Raw genomic sequence first — 16,402 nt, 5'->3', positions numbered from 1 at the left:
TCTCCTAGCCCCCAGGATGTCTCAGGTCAGCTACCAACCTGGTGATCCAGTTCCAAGGTTTTCATATTACCCAGCTGGCCAGCATGAGGCAGGCAGCATGGTACAGTGGGGCAGTGTACTGAACTGGGAGGTTTGCAACCTGGTGTCAACTCCTGACATGTCCACTGACTCATGGCTTGATCTTGGGAAAGCCTGTGCCTCAATTTCCCCATCTATAAAAGGCGAGCAATGAGACCGACCTGCCATCCTAAAGTTTTATTGATGAAAGTTGCGACATCGTGTCCTTAATAACGCATGGAACACCGTGACTCGCAATGCGGGGAATGGGACCTGGAAGTCCTGGACACACAGCTTCAAGCTTAAAAGACGGTCTACTCCCTTCTCGAGTTAAATTAGGAAAGTGAGAGTCACTGCCTGCCCATAGATTCCTAAACTTTCAAGAGAGTTTGGTTTGGTTCCTACATTATCTCACCTCCCAGCTCTGAGGCCAGAAGACTGTCTAGAGCAGCGGTTCCCAAACTTTTTGGCATCACACCCTGCTTTTTGATTTTTGAAAAATCCTCACGCCCCCCCCCCCCAAAATAGCAGCAAAACTCGTTGAGCAAAAAAAAAATGGAAAAAAGGAACTGAACAGGGCAGCAAAACCTGATTGAGGGGGCAGGGCTGGGTCACCTCATGCCCCCCCTGGAATTTCTTCACATTCCCACCCGGAGGCACGCCCCCCCCGTTTGGGAACCCATGGTCTAGATCCATTGCATCTGGAGCCATGTATTCTGCCAGCCATACGGATTCATCCACAGCACAAACACCTTGAATCATTGAATACTGGGACTGAAGGGGCCTTAAGAGTCATCAAGTCCAGTCCCCTGTCCTCACGGCAGGACCAAGCATGGTCTAGACCAGTGGTTCCCAAACTTTTCGGTATCATGCCCCCTTTTGGATTTTTGAGACACCCTCATGCCTCCCCCCCCCCCCCCCCCCCGCAAAAAAAGCAGCAAAACTTGTTGAGGGGGGAAAAAAGGAACTGACGAGGGACGAGAAACAAAAATAGCAGCAAAACTTGGGGAGAGGGGGAGATTGATGGGGGGCTGGGTTGCCTCACGCGCCCCCTGGAATTTCTTCATGCCCCCCCCCCCGTTTGGGAACTCGTGGTCTAGATAATCCTTGACAGGTGTCTATCCAACCTGCTCTCAGATAGCTCCAGCGCTGGGGGCTCCACATTGTCCTTCGCTAGGTTCTAATGACAAATGGGCGATCGTTATCGTGGTTTCCAATCACATCGTCTTCCGGCTTCCTTCACCATTCGCTCAGTTACGTCGATTTGTGGGGAGTGGACGGAAGCCAGTCCCATTCCAGGCACATCCCATTGTCCGGGCGCAAGCAACCACTGCCCTGGCTGTAAGTTATGATGCTGCCGAAATTGGTGGCCCTACCTCGTACAGTTGACAGACAGACACACAGACCAAGTCTCGCAAATATAGAGTAGATATAATAATATATAAAGGAGCAGAGGGTGACCCACTAGAAGCTGGAGTCAGGCACCCAGTGGGCTGGGAGGGCGGCAGGGTGGGGCAGGCTCTGGGGCTGCTCCGGCTCCCATTGCCAGGGTGAGTTGGGGGGTGGGGTGACCCCCTACAGCCACCCGACTTCTGGTAATCCTCCAGCTTGCATCCCATGGGACGGGGGCAGAGCAGGGGAGGGAAGGAACACAGCCGGAGTGGGGCTTGGGGGAAGAGGGGCGGGTGGAGCAGAAGTGGGGTGGGGCGTGTCCTGTAGTGGGGCACAGGATGGGATTTTATAGGGATGAGGGAAAAAATGTACTTGATGGAATTCCCATTTTAAAAATCAATAAATTAAATGGGCACCTTTTCACAATCCCCTTCTAAAGACGTCTGAAATAATAATTAACTTCATCAGAATAATACTGTAGTTAGGAAAAACACAATCATTCCAACAAAGCATTCACATTAAACAAACCAACCAACCAACCTTCATTAAGGCCCCGAGCAATACTGGGTAGGTCTGCTCGTCTCTGTACGAACACGCCTCGAGATGGTCACCAATGGCAGGTCTAGGACCATAGTTGCTCCTTCTTCTCCAACGTCTTTCTGGTTCGACGGATGCAGCTTCAAAGGACGAGTGTTGCCCACACATCTCAGTCCCCACCCAGAGGCCCCGCCCTATTGCAACCAGGGCCCTGAGCTTCTAGGGGGTTAGGGTATGTCTACACTTGCAGCCTAATTCGAACTAGGGCTGCAAATGTAGGCATTCAGAATTGCAAATCAAGTCCGGGATTTAAATATCCCACGACGGATTTGCATCTTCCCATCTGGGCGCCGTTTTTTGAAATTTACAAGCCCAAAGTAACTGCTTCCTGCAATGAGGTTCCTCCTGCAATGAGGTTTAACTGGCAGTTCGAATTAGGGCTTTATTTCGAACGCCCGTTTCACTGCCGCGTGTAGACGCAGGCAGTTACTTCGGGCTTGTACATTTCAAAAATGGCACCCGGCCGGGAAGATGCAAAGCAAGGGCGGGATATTTAAATCCCGGGCTTGATTTGCAATTCCGCATGCCTACATTTGCAGCCCTAGTTCGAATTAGGCTGCAAGTGTGGACATGCCCTTATTGTTTGCCTCAGAGGCTCGCGGTCACGTCCACCAGCCTGCCTCTTATGGCTTCTAGAGGCCAGGGTTATAACTTACTGAGCCAAGCTCATCACTGGCAAAGTCAAAGGATTGGGGGAACTCTTCCCCCCTCCCGTAACCCTGGCCTTCCTTTCCAGGAACAGACTTTTCTTAGTGGCTTGGGGGGAACCGGACCTGCCCACTACTCCGGTTCCCGCCCAGGGACCCTAGGCAGCGGCCACTAACAGAGTTTTTCCTCGAGCCCCAAGACAGCAGCCCACGTGCCCAAAGTACCTTCTCCCTGGGACCTAGCGAATCTTTCCTGCTTCAGCACAAACACTCCGTCCTTTTCGCAGTCCCTGGCTCTCCAGCAAGGCGCTTCCTCCTCTCAGTCCTTCCCTCTTCTCCTTCCCCCTCGCCTGGGGGAAACCTTTCCAGGAAACTCCACAGGCCTCAACCAGCTGCAGGTGCCTGATCAGCCTGCTGCTCCACTAACCTCAGGTGCCTGCCTGCCTTGATTACATGGCCACAGTCTCTGGCAGTTTATTCACGGAACTAGAAAGCCGTTCACCCAGCTCCCAGCATGTCTGCCCTCCACTCCACTATTGGTGCCAGCTCCCCTGGCTCCATCACACGAACTTGAGCTATTGCACCCCACCGTCAGTGCACCACAAGCCTGACCCGCAGTCCTCAGGGCTGTGTGCTCCCACACACGGAACACAGGGCTCCCCCACACGCGTGCTCCCACACACGGAACCGAGCCAGTGTGATCCTGACCCATGCGTCTCCCCCACGCAAACCCGCTGCTCCACTCCTGGCCTCCCACCGGCACAGCTGTGCCCAGGCATGAGGAGAGATTAAAAAGACCGGGACTGTTCAGCGTCGAAAAGCAGAGACTAAGGGGGTCTGTAAGATCATGACAGCTATGGAGAAAGCGAATAAGGAAAAGTGATTTGCTTGTTCCCATAAGAACTAGGGCTCACCCAATGAAATGAATAGGCAGCTTAAAACAAACCAAAGTTTTTCTTCATGTAGCACACCGTCAACCTGTGGAACTCCTCGCCAGAGGATGTGGTGAAGAGCAACTTTAACAAGGTGCAAAAAAGTGTGAGATAGATTCATGGAGGATAGGTCCATCGATGGCTGTTTGTCAGAGGCTGGGAATGGGTGACAGGGGAGGGATCACATGAGGATTCCCGGTTCTGTTCCCTCCCTCTGGGGCACCTGGCATTGGCCACGGTGGGCAGACAGGACGCTGGGCTGGAGGGACCTTTGGTCTGACCCCGTCTGGCTGGTCTGAAGTGTTTATCTAGACGTGGTTCTGAACAGGATGGCCCAGCGTGAAAGCGAAACATCTGCAGACTCTGGAGTTTGGAGCCAGGTCTGATCCTCCCTCCATCTCGCTGTGTCGCTCTCCATCCCGACGCAGACCCAGCCACCTCACTACGTGTCTTTCTTTTCCCTCCCGTCGCCCATTCCCAGCCTGGGACAAACAGAGGCCAGGGACACCACACCGCTCCTGCCCAGCCTGGCTCGTCTCGTCCCCCCAAATGCTGCCACGTCCGTTTTCTCCCCTCCCTGCGGAAAAGGCCGGTGGGGGCGAAGAGGAGAGAGGAACGGCACCGGGGGAGGGTGGGCCCCGGGGCTGCCCAGCGAGTGCAGGAGCGCCTGAAATTGGCAAATGCCACGGTCGCGGGTGAACAGTCGGGGCAGGGTCTGAAGCCAGCCGCGGCTGGAACTGGAGGGAGCAATGGATCAGGTTTCCAAAGCCCCTGCCCCTCCTCCGTCTGCAGATGTTCTGCCTATATATACACACAGGGAGCGTGATCGCACCCCGCACCCTGCAGGGAGCCGCACACGGCAGCGCTTAGGGGCATTCCCAGCGCGCCCCAGGATGTGGGAGCTCCGCTCTGCAGCCTTCGCCCGGGCTGTCTTCGCAGAGTTCCTGGCCACGCTGCTCTTCATCTTCTTCGGCCTCGGCTCTGCCCTCAGCTGGCCGCCGGCCCCCCCGGACGCCCTGCAGGTCTCGCTGGCTTTCGGCCTGGCCGTCGCCACGCTGGTGCAGGCCGTGGGGCACGTCAGCGGGGCCCACCTCAACCCGGCCGTGACGGTGGCGTGCCTGCTGGGCTCCCACCTCTCCTTCCTCAGGGCCGTCTTCTACGTGGCGGCGCAGCTCCTGGGGGCGGTCGCCGGGGCGGCGCTCCTGCACGAACTCACCCCGCCGAGCCTCCGGGGACAGCTGGCCATCAACAGGGTAAGGAGGCCACCCACACGGGGGGATGAACAGGAGTGGTGGGTGATTAGGGAAACTGAGGCAAAGTGACGCGAGGCTGGGAATAGAACCCAGGTGTCCTGCTACCCAAAGCCATGTTCCAACTACTAGACCACACTGCCTTCTAGTAGTAGCAAGTGTCTGTCCAACCTGCTCTTAGATATCTCCAGCGATGGGGATTCCACAACCTCCCTGGGCAACTTATTCCAGTGTTTAACTGCCCCAACAGGTAGGAAGCTTTTTCTAATGTCCAACCTAAACCTTCCTTGCTGCAATTTAAGCCCATTGCTGCTTGTCCTGTCCTCAGAGGCCAAGGAGAACAATTTTTCTCCCTCCCCCTTGTAACACCCTTTTAGATACTTGAAAACCGCTAGCATGTCCCCTCTCCGTCTTCTCTTTTCTGAACCAAACAAATCCAGTTCCTTCAGCCTTCCCTCATCCATCATGTTTTCCAGACCCTCCGTCATCTTTGTTGCTCTTCTCTGGTCCTAATGACCCCAGGTGTCCTGACACCCAGCGCCATGTTCCAACCTCTAGGCCATACTGCCTTCTAGTTGCGGAACTAAAACCCAGCAGTTCTGGCTGCCAGACACCCTTGTTCTAACCCAACTCCCTCCTGCTGGGAATGAATCCAGGTGCCCCGACAGGCGGTACGGCGTTCCAACGGCTAGATCGTGCTTCCTTCTAGCGGTGGGGATACACCTGGGATGTCTTCGCGCCCAATTGTCCCTGCTCCATACAGTCCCCGGTGCTGCTCAGGCAGCCAACAAGCGGCAGGCAATACACAGCCAAGCGGGCATGAGAGCGGGTTGGAGTTCCTAGCACAGCCGGGAGAACCCTTCTCGGGAAGTGTATTGCAGCACCGATGCAATGCCCCTGTGTCTAGTGAATCTGGCATATGGGGCGGGGGTCTTCCTTCCCGCTGGTATTTCCTGGATGCTGGTGGCATGAAAGCTGGCACGACAGTTGTTTTTTTAACACGACGGCATCAGAGGAGGCTGGTTAATGCTCCACTGCAGGGAGATCGGACGTGTTTTCTCACGACCCTAGGGCAGGGGGCTGGACTTGATGACCTTCTAAGGTCTCTTCCAGCTCTATGGTTCTATGATTCTATGACCTTGCTGAAGAAATTGGTGGATGCCGCGACCCAACAAAATGAGACTGGCGTGTGGGGCAGAGGAGAGGATCTTTGGGGTGTAGGAGGGGGCTCTGGCTGGAGGGGGGGTCACCTCGAGCGGCCTGTAGGAAGAAGGGATACAGTAGGCTGGGATACCACACGTGAAACGAGATTCCTTCCCCAACAGGATGGCGCTGGAGTCAAACCTCCGTCGCTTGGATAGCGCTAGCTCCAGGTTGGTAAAGGGTCTGCGTGGGGCGACAAAAATCAGGCGACTTTCGCGGGGCCCCGGGCAGCCGGAAACGTGCTTCTTGGTTTAACTGCAACAGCGGAGAGCGGAGGGGAGGGGGGAGAACTGGCTCCATAGGAAGTAAGGGAGAAGTCAGAGAAAACCTCGCTAAGCCCTGGATGGCCACTGGACTACCACGTTGCTGCGAATGGGGTTCTCGTTCCCAAGTTCAAGGCAGGTCAGCTACGGCTGTGATCTGCAGTGTAGACGTAATCTGTGTCTAGACCAAGCTGCAGCCACACCCGTGGCAATCCAGAGTTCCGCAATCCCTGGGTTTACACCAGTGGACTGCAGATCAGCACCCAGCCACTGGATGGCGTCGGGGAGCCCACGCTGGTGCTCCAGCCCCGCCCCTCCTTGCAGGGCTCTGATTGGCCCTCATCCTGGACAATAGGAGCAGCAGGGGGCGGTGCTTGGGAGCGGCGGGGGACCCGGAACCGTGTGCATCCCTGGGGAGCTGTGTCCCAAGCCTGCTTCCCGGCAGCCCCCTCCCATACACTGAACCCCTCGTTTTTAGCCCTACCCCAGGGCCCTGACAATCTGGTGTGCGAAGGGAATGTGGGGCGTGTCTTTCTGCTTCCCCGTCAAGGGCCACACCAGTGAGGGGTTTTTTTCTCACACATGCAGCCCCCAACTGATTTTTCTGTGGGTCAGCAGCCCCCCAGGCTCAAAATAGGTTCCCCACCCCTGATCTAGCCCTTAACCTTCCTGGGAGGCAAAGAGGCCACACAGCAAGGGGGGAAAACCTGCAGGTGGACTTTCTGGTTCTGGATAAAACATCAAGATTTCAGTGTGTAGCAGAGCATGTGTCGGGCTCCGGCAGTGTCGCTGGCCCAGAGATAAGATCTCAGCCAGGACTGGCAGCACTACAAATTGGTCAGTTAACACGCAACCTCCAGGGGTACCGCCCTGGAGATTAGCTTAAGGGAACGTGGGTTAGCTACGGGTCACCCTGTATATTGCAAAACCGACACGGCCGCAGGTCACGAGTGACATGAATTTTGTGGGTCTTGTGAGCATCCTTCCTGGGTCACCTCACAACTACCAGACAGCTGGATGTAAAGTGGCAGGATCGCCTTAAAAAGAGGCACAGGATTGGACTAGCGCCCAGGGAGAACCAGGAGACTTTTGACAGACACTTAAAAGGAGGTGAACGCTATGAAGCGACACGCCAATGCTCTTGTGTACAGTGCCCCACCCACGAGCCTACGGAACTCACTGCCACAAGATACTATTGAGGCCAAAGAGCTTTGAGGAGCCCCTCAAAAAACTAGGCAGACCCCCGATTCCAATCCGCTCTTGTAGATAGGGGATGATCTAGGGGTGCTATGAAGAGAGATTGGAAAGACTGGGACCTTTCAGCATAGAAAAGAGGAGACAAAGAGGGGATATGAGAGAGGTCTATAAAAAACCATCACAGGTATAGAGAAAGAGACTAATGAAAAGTTATTTATTTGTTCTCATAACATAAGAGCTACGGGTCACCCAATGAAATGAATAGGCAGCAGGTTTAAAACATACAAAAGAAAGTGTTTCTTCACGCAGCACACAATCAACCTGTGGAACTCCTTGCCAGAGGATGTGGTGAAGACCAGGACTTGAACAGAGTTCAGAAAAGAGCTAGAAAAGTCCATGGAGGTTAGGTCCATCAACAGCTATTAGCCAGGATGGGTAAGACGGTGTCTCTGGCCTCTGTCGGAAGCTGGGAATGGGCGACAGATTGATGATTCCTGGTTCTGATTCCTCCCTCTGGGGCACCGGGCATTGGCCGCTGTTGGCAGCCAGGACACTGGGCAAGATGGACCTTTGGTCTGACCCAGTGTAGCCATTCCGCTGTTCTTATGTGCTTGGTCCTGCCATGAGGGCAGGGGACGGGACTTGACCTCTCGAGGTCCCTTCCTGTTCTAGGATTCTAGGATCCTAGGATCTGTTGACAGAGATGGAGGGGCCCAGGCTGAAAGCACAAGGGCGTCTCCCGGGAGGACTGAGATGCACTGACAAAGCAGGCGCAAAGGAAGGGCAGAGAGAGAGGGAATTTGCAAAGCCAGATGCCTTGGCAAGAGCTGGCCAGGTCAGGAATCTGAGACTGCAGTGGGTGACGCTCCTAGGGCTGAGCTGCTTGCACGGAATCTGCTTATTCCATCGCGTCTCCCGGCCTTCCAGAGGGAGGGACCAGGCAAGGCTCAGCAGGGCGGTGCACCAATTCGAAGGCCAGGAGGGACCCCGTGGCCATAGAATCCGACCTCCCTCAAAATCCCGCGTAGAGCAAAGCTAGTCAAAAAGCCGTCAGGTCCGGATTTCAAAATGGTCAGTGATGGAGCGTCTCCCAGGATCCCCGGTAAATTCCTCCCCCCCTCCCGCAAGGACGGCTGCATCCTTGGCTCCCAGATGTACAAACACGTTTCCATGTAACCGCATCCAAACACGAATCTCTTGCTTGCGCCCAACTGACCAAGTTGTCTCGATGCCGAGCCGGCCCGGCCGCAGAGCCGTCTAAGGCAGCTGCCCCAGGCCTTGCGTTTTGGCGGGCCCCGAGGTGGCGGCCTCACCCGTCCTATGGACGGGACAGGCCCCCACATCGAGGTTAGCCCGGGGGTTACCGGATGGGCCCGGCCCAGGGCAGCAGCGGGACTCGGGTCCCCCCACTGTGACGACAGGAGTCACGGAAAACAGAGCAACCCAGCGGCCGCTGCCGTGTACCAGCCAGGTTCCTCCGCTCCCCCATGACGGTGGGAAACAGGGCGCCCCAGGCAGGCCGGGATGCTCCCTTTCCTGCTGCTGCCCCACTCCAGGCCCCTCAGAGACCCCCCCCAGATTGCATCTCTCGGGGGGGGGGGCTTTGGGGAAGGGCTACGAGAGGGGTGAAGCCCGTGACCGACACTCCGGTTTCCTCTCGTTTCAGCTGCGCAACGGCACCACCCCCGGCCAAGCCGTCACCGTCGAGCTCTTCCTCACCCTGCAGCTGGTGCTGTGCGTCTTCGCTTCCACCGACGACCGGAGGGGCGACAGCCTCGGCTCCCCGGCCTTGTCCATCGGCCTGTCTGTCGCCGTCGGACACCTGCTGGGGGTGCGTCCCAATGGCCCAGCGCCGGCACGCTTGTGGGGTAGATCCAGGACACACGTGCGCCCATGCCCCAGAGAGCTTAACAGGGGGGGAGGTGCTCCACGGAGCTGAGGCCCAGGGGCGAGGGTGCCAGCCGGGGATTCATGAGCCCTGCCATTGACGTTTGGCTCTGCCACCGCTTTCCTGTGTGGCCTCGGGCATGCCACTTCGCCGCTCTGTGCCTCAGTTTCCCCAATGGGGAGTGGCATCACCAGGGGTGTTGCGAGGCTAAGTGAGGTGTCTGATACCACAGCGAGGGGATCAGTCTGTGTTTGTGCAGTGCCAAGGAGGGGAAGGGGGAGTCCCAAAGCGCGGCAGTAACAAATAATCAATGGATCCCTCCTGCCCCAGAATCCCAAAGCTAGAGATGGAGCAGGAGCAAAAATCCTGCTTCCATCGGTCTCAGCTCCTTAGCGCGGAGGAGGAAACGGACGAGATTCGCCCTCTCTCTCTGCTGCAGATGGGGGAAACGGTCCCCTGCTTTACCCATTAGCCTGCGCTCTGCAGAGCTCCCAGCAGGAGGCGCTGTACGGGAAATTCCCAGCTACTCCAGGCCCCGCCCCTGCCAGCCAGAGCCAATGAGAGCCTGCAGCCACAGGCCAGCACGAGGCCAGCTGGCCGATGGGCCGCGGAAAGATTCCAGCCAGTTTTGCTAGACCAGGGCAAAGCGCTCACCCCAGGGCTGCGATTAACTTTGGTTCACGTTGAGTCGTCTCCCCGCCTTCCCTCCCAGATCCACTACACCGGCTGCTCCATGAATCCCGCCCGCTCCTTTGCCCCGTCTGTGATAGAAGGCGACTTCAGCGCCCATTGGGTAAGAATTCGGTCCTCCCACGCCTCGCAGCAGGGTGTTATTTTGGCAGGGCGGGCTGGCGTGCCGAGGGTTGCCAGTTTTGGTTGGACCCATTCCTGGAGGTTTCATCACCGGACCTCACCTAGGATTTGAAAGGAAACTTTAATTTCACGAGGCTTTAGGATAGGGGTGGGGAACCTCCGGCCCGGGAGCCGGGTGTGGCCCTCGGCTAGTCTGGATCTGGCCCCTGAGGCTCAAGGCCCTCCCTAGCATTGGGGGGCCAGCCCCCTGCTACACCCCGGGGGCTGTCGTGCACAAAATCTGCTACACTGCCCCCCCCCCAGTTCTGGTGCGTGAGGGGATGTGGGGAGGGTCCTTCTCTTCAGTTCGGGGGCCACAGCGAGGGTTTCCCCCTCCCCTTCTCCCTTGTGTGTGGCCCCCGACTGATTTTCCTGGGGGTCAGCGTCCCCCGACCCAAAAAAGATTCCCCGCCCTCTTTAGGATAATGCTGGAGGACTGGCAGACGGCGCTCACGGTAGCACTCCGCAGGTGCACCGCCCCCTCCTGTACCCCAGCTAAAATTTAATTGGGGTGCTCCCCCATTCCTCTGGGTGTCCCTCCCTTCACCTCCCACAGGACTAGGCTATCCAGACACTGGCGTGTCAGCATTTCCAGCACGCTCACCTGGCTGCTGGCACTTTGACAGTGAGAAGGATCATAACAATAACAATCATAATAATATTCTCCACACCGGAAGAAAGATCTAGAGATAGCGTCACCTACTGCTGCCAAACCAGAGCCACTTACTCCCCTGAGCACCAGGGCTAAGTTGCCACAGGGAGAGCATGTGGGGCTTGGTCTCTGTGGTTCGGCAGCAGGCACAAAATCTCCAGCGCTAAACTCTAGCTCTTATCCCACGCGTCGGAGCCAGCCGGTTCAAGTGCTCCGTCCGAGATGGTCGGCGTTGGTTTGGCGTCAAGGGTTTGTGCTCAGTGACCCAGAAAAGGGACAGTGGAAGAAATGCTTTCCTCATGCTTGGCCAGCTCGTGCAATATTCGGAGAGTCGAATCGACTTCCTGGGTCAGAGGTCAGGCGGACGCCATCTTGAAAACGTTTTGTTGGGGTGTTGACCAGGAAAACGTGCTGGGCGAGTGCAGATGCGGCACGTAGGGAAGCCGTGTGGTACTTTTGCAGAACGCCATTGGGTTTGTGTGAGTTTTGCAGAAATCACACGGCACTCTCATTTTATTCAAACCACCGTGGTTTAATAGTGATAGAGATGTAGCCGTGTTAGTCTGGTGTAGCTGAAACAAAAGACAGGACTATGTAGCACTTTAAAGACTAACAAGATGGTTTATTAGGTGATGAGCTTTCGTGGGCCAGACCCACTTCCTCAGATCAAATAGTGGAAGAATAAATTGTATCCTTTGGTATATATGGTTGTGACTATTTTCTTCCACTATTTGATCTGAGGAAGTGGGTCCGGCCCACGAAAGCTCATCACCTAATAAACCATCTTGTGAGTCTTTCAAGTGCTACATAGTCCTGTATTTTGTTTCACCGTGGTTTAAGGCGGCTAGAAAACAGCCACACAGAGAGCTCACAGCGGCTTCTGAGTTCGTTTTGAAAAAGCTCATTGATTGGATCTTTGATCCACAAAACCAACGACAAAAACACAGGGCTGCTTTCAGATCCATGTTATCAGAACCACCAGACGCTGGGGTTGGATAGTTCCGACCAAAGGTTCTGGTTTGGAGTCCCGGATATCGAGATGGAGTAAATATAGATGGAGTAGACCACAAGCTAACTAGGGGCAGTCTTGGTGCAGACCAATTGTACAAGCCAAATACACAGAGAAGGGTTGGGATTACAATTCATCCACAAATTGAATTCTCACACCTATGGCCTCAATTGAGATAATGGATGGCTGGGACATTATCAACCGACCAAACAAGGAAGGTGCCAACAGCTCTTTGTTTGTGTAGATTCTTGTGTTAGTACACTTCCTTTCTAATTGCTATCCTATGATCCTTATCTGCTTTTTTTAATTAGCCAATCTTTAGGTGCTTATAGATTACCAGTTTTGCCTGCTTGGTTTTCCCTTTGATATTTATATACTCTCTGATTCTTATTTCCTTCCCCGTCAATTTTTTTCCCTTCCTCTCTCTCCCTTCTCCCCTATTTATTTTGAGTCTGCCCATCCTAAACTCAAAACTCCAGTCATCTGAAGAAGTGGGCCGTGCACATGATCCCATCTACATGTTTTGCTAGTCTATGAAGTGCTACCAGACTATTTGTTGTTTTTAAGTTTATCCTGTACAGACTAACTCGGCTACGCCCTGAAGCTAAATAGGAATCCATAGTGGGACACTGTTGCAAAAAAAGCAGACATGATTCTGGGAGGCATGAACAGGAGTGTTGTGAGCAAACGAGAAGTCATTCTTCTGCTCTACTCTGCGCTGGTTAGGCCTCAGCTGGAGTCTTGTGTCCAGTCCTGGGCACCGCATGTCAAGAAAGATGTGGAGAAACTGGAGACGGTCCAGAGAAGAGCAACAAAAATGATTGAAGGTTTTAGAAGACATGACCGATGAAGGAAGACTGAAGGAACTGGGCTTGTTTAGTTTAGAAAAGAGAAGACAGAGAAGGGACGTGACAGCAGCTTTCAAGTCCCTAAAAGGGTGTTACAAGGAGGAGGGAGAAAAATTGTTCCCCTTGGCCTTTGAGGATGGAACAAGAAGCAATGGGCTTAAATTGCAGTAAGGGAGGTTGAGGTTGGACATTAGGAAAAACTTCCTACCTGTTACGATGGTGAAGCACTGGAATAAATTGCAGCAAGGGAGGTTGTGGAATCTCCATCTCTGGAGATATTTAAGAGCAGGTTAGACAGACATCTGTCAGGGATGGTCTATAACATGGGTGCCCAAACTGGGGGGCATGCCCCATGGGGGGAGGAGCATGAAGAAATAAAAGGGGGGCCTGAGGTGACCCCCCCATCAAGTTTTGCTGTCCCCCTCCGTTCCTTTTTTTTTCTCAACAAGGTTTGCTGCTATTTTGGGGGGAGGGACGTGAGCGTTTTTCAACAATCAAAAAGGGTGCACGATACCAAAAAGTTTGGGACCCACTGGTCTAGATGGTGCTTGGTCCTGCCGTGAGGGCAGGGGGTGGGACTTGATGACCTCTTGAGGCCCCTTCCAGTTCTAGTTTTCTACAATTCTATGATTCTCGGAAGGTTGAAGATCCGACTCCGATCCATAAAGATCTCGGGCCCCTTTTCAGTGCCAGCTAAATGTCTCCTCCAGCTCGTTCAGGAGCCTCGTTTCTTCTTTCTCCATCTCCCCAGGTCTTTTGGGTGGGCCCCTTGGCCGGAGCAGCGGTGGCCTCGCTGATCTACAACTACATCCTCTTCCCCCACGCGAAGACCCTGTCGGAGAGACTCGCCATCTTGAAAGGCGTTGAGCCCGAGGAGGACTGGGAGGAGCGCGACATTCGCCGGAGGCAGTCGATGGAGCTGCACTCCCCACAGACTCTGCCAAGAGGCATGACAGAGAAAGTCTAGCGCCGCAAAAGAAACTAGCCACGTTCTCAGGTAGCCACGCTCTCCGGCATCTTCCGGAGGGACAATCGCACGTTCCGACGAGCGCCAAACGCACTCTCGCCACCCATCCACCCAGAAGTTGCCCCAATGAGCTCAAAAAAGGTTTGTTTTCCTTCTCCGCTGTGCCTTTCTCCCTGGTCACCTCACTTAACCTGCCCTCTGCTCGCCAGCTGAAGGGCATGATGCCACGTGCAATCCCCTTGCCCAAAACAAACACTGACTTGGCCTACAGAACTCCTCATGGCCCCGGCATGGCAACACGAACCAGGACCGATTCCCAGCTCTGCACTCATGTGGCCTGGCACTCCGCTCCTGTGTGCCTCAGTTTCCTCATCTATCAAATGTGGGAGGGATCACTCAGTGGTTTGAGCATTAGCCAGCTAAACCCAGGGTTGTGAGTTCAGTCCTTGCAGGGGCCGTTTAGGGCTCTGGGGCAAATCTATCAGGGATGGTACTTGCTCCTGCTGTGAGGGCAGGGGACTGGATTCAATGACCTCTCAAGGACCCTTTCAGCTCTATGGGATAGGTATATCTCTGGGGTTCCCCCCCCCCCAAGAGATAGGTACTTGCTGAGCACTTTAAAGCATGAGATATCAGCACTGTATGTAGGATTGCTGCCAATTAGCAGAGTGGGGAGATGGCTACCTATTCTGGCCCACTTCCCCCTCCAAACCCCCCGTTGTTACCCGGACCCACATGGGGGGGTTGCTCCATGTGCATGTGATGTCTCACGCACAGCAGACTCCGGGGCGGGGGTCACAACCTCACCCAGGAGGTTTCCCACAGACACATGAAGGATGCATCGTTCAGCCTCCTACAAGGTCTTTCAGAAACTTTGTCCGGGTGGTACACCCCCTTAGTCTGTATTCCCTGCAGCTGTTTTCCACCAGCCCCCACTGGCACCCTGCCACCAGCCCTGTTCCTATGGGCTCTGCAGCTGGCAGCTGGGGTAGAGAGGGGGGAAACACAGCCGGGGGGGCCACAGCGCTGCACCCCTCCCTTCAAACTACTTCCAGTGCCACTCGCCATCTCTAAGCTTGTGCCAGAGACATTTGCCTCCAAGTTTGCTGCACTGTATTCAAGCACCTCCTTACCCACCCCATATTACATTGTCACAGACACCTTTGTGAGGCTCTTACGTAGCTGCCGCTGCCGCATCCCACATCCCACCCCAGAAGTGGCTGCATTTTCCCAGCCGACCAAGCAGCGACGACGTCACCTGTTCTGTTCCAGGACTAAACGAACGGCTCTCTTGTCTCCCAAGCTCCTTCTTCCAGTCAAAATAGTTACAAAAAATAGTTAAAAAAATCCTTGCCCTGCCTCTGTGTAAATTGAACTGGGGTGCTGTAAGTCCCCGATTTAAAATGTGATCTGAGTTAGTTGCAATATACCTATCATTTAAACCACCAATTTTCTTTTTAAAAATACCGCTTGTTTTGGTTACTCTCCGACGGACAACTCAGTTCTCAGTAGCTGGCAGAAGAACTCAAGAAACGTACCCAGAATTTCTTAGCCATGAGAGAGCACAGATAATGATTGTATAGATTTATTTAGGTTCTTCGTTTTCACCTTCCAAAACTCCCCGGTATCAGGGACTGTTTTCTTTCTTGTTTCCACTGTTAACTTATTATTCATCGGGATTGTGGGTAAAGCTACTAATGAAATTGAGCGAAGCCGTGCAAATTCATGGGTTTTAAATGTGGCGGAATATTTGTTGTACTAACTTCTAATAAAGCACCTTGCCTTTGCTTTGACAAGTCAATGCCATAAAAGAGTCACGTGGCATCTGTCATCCCAAACGGCTTTACAAGCCTCCGTATAAGATGAGATGCTATCCTTGTGCAGACAAGTAAAAAACCCTGGGGGGAGGGAGGGAGTGTGTTAAGTTGTGACTTTAAAACCGAGTCATCCTGCAGCACCTTTGGAGTCTATAGTATCATGAGCTTTTGTGGATAAAAGCCACTCCCTCAAATTAATCACAGGACAGTAATTTATACCTGGCATAGAGACATTCAGATGTGAGAGAACAGATGATAGAAGCAGATCCCGAAACATCACTCACTTGCCGTTAAAATGCAGCCACCTCTGGGGTAGAACGCAGCTACCTTTCAACCACCAGCAACACGCTGCTGCTTTTTCCTGGTTTTGGATGGGGATCTTGGCTGTTTTAACCTTTTATAAATCCCAGAACACATCGGCCAGCTGGGGGCATAAGCTAAAAATCGTTCCCTTAGCAGGACTCCGGCGTGCCACATTTTTATGACACACTTGAGACTGATTTTGTTTTCTGCCACACCCGCGTTAATGTGCAACAGCATCCTGTCCCAGCAGACATCGATTGGCCTACACCGATCAATGGCGCGACATCCTCTGATAACTCTGGCCTGTGACCAATGGATTTATGCCGATTTACATCAGCTGGTGATCTGGCCCCATTGACTCCAGTGGAGTTACACCCGTTTACATCCATTGAGGATCTGACCGTCTGACTTCTGAGTTAGTTACACTGAACTACACCCACTGGGGTAATGGCTTATTCACTTAAATGGAGCCACTATTTATACCAGCTAGGAACTTGGTCCCACCCATTCCAAGGGATTTAGGCGCCT

At 54.1% G+C, this 16,402-nt stretch overlaps 1 protein-coding gene across 1 annotated transcript; it reads left to right on the top strand.

The window, feature by feature from the left end:
- Positions 1–4,433: 4,433 nt before the first annotated feature.
- Positions 4,434–15,565, top strand: LOC102463738 (aquaporin-2). The gene is made up of 4 exons (XM_075901674.2): positions 4,434–4,878; positions 9,205–9,369; positions 10,139–10,219; positions 13,539–15,565. Exons 1-4 carry the CDS (start codon positions 4,519–4,521, stop codon positions 13,752–13,754), a joined length of 822 nt encoding a protein of 273 aa, XP_075757789.2. The 5' UTR covers positions 4,434–4,518; the 3' UTR covers positions 13,755–15,565.
- Positions 15,566–16,402: the final 837 nt, after the last annotated feature.

Source organism: Pelodiscus sinensis, chromosome 31 (genome assembly GCF_052426305.1).
Source record: "Pelodiscus sinensis isolate ZL-2025 chromosome 31, ASM5242630v1, whole genome shotgun sequence".
Taxonomy (NCBI): Eukaryota; Metazoa; Chordata; order Testudines; family Trionychidae; genus Pelodiscus; species Pelodiscus sinensis.
This window is presented reverse-complemented; position numbering and strand designations above follow the sequence as displayed.

What these genes read in the sequence shown, in the direction of transcription:
- LOC102463738 (XM_075901674.2), top strand. Translation starts at nt 4,519, where the DNA reads ATGTGGGAGCTCCGCTCTGCAGCCTTCGCCCGGGCTGTCTTCGCAGAG. An exon ending in CCGTCGGACACCTGCTGGGG is followed by an intron (nt 9,370 to 10,138) that starts GTGCGTCCCAAT and finishes CTTCCCTCCCAG; the next exon opens with ATCCACTACACCGGCTGCTC. An exon ending in GCGACTTCAGCGCCCATTGG is followed by an intron (nt 10,220 to 13,538) that starts GTAAGAATTCGG and finishes CCATCTCCCCAG; the next exon opens with GTCTTTTGGGTGGGCCCCTT.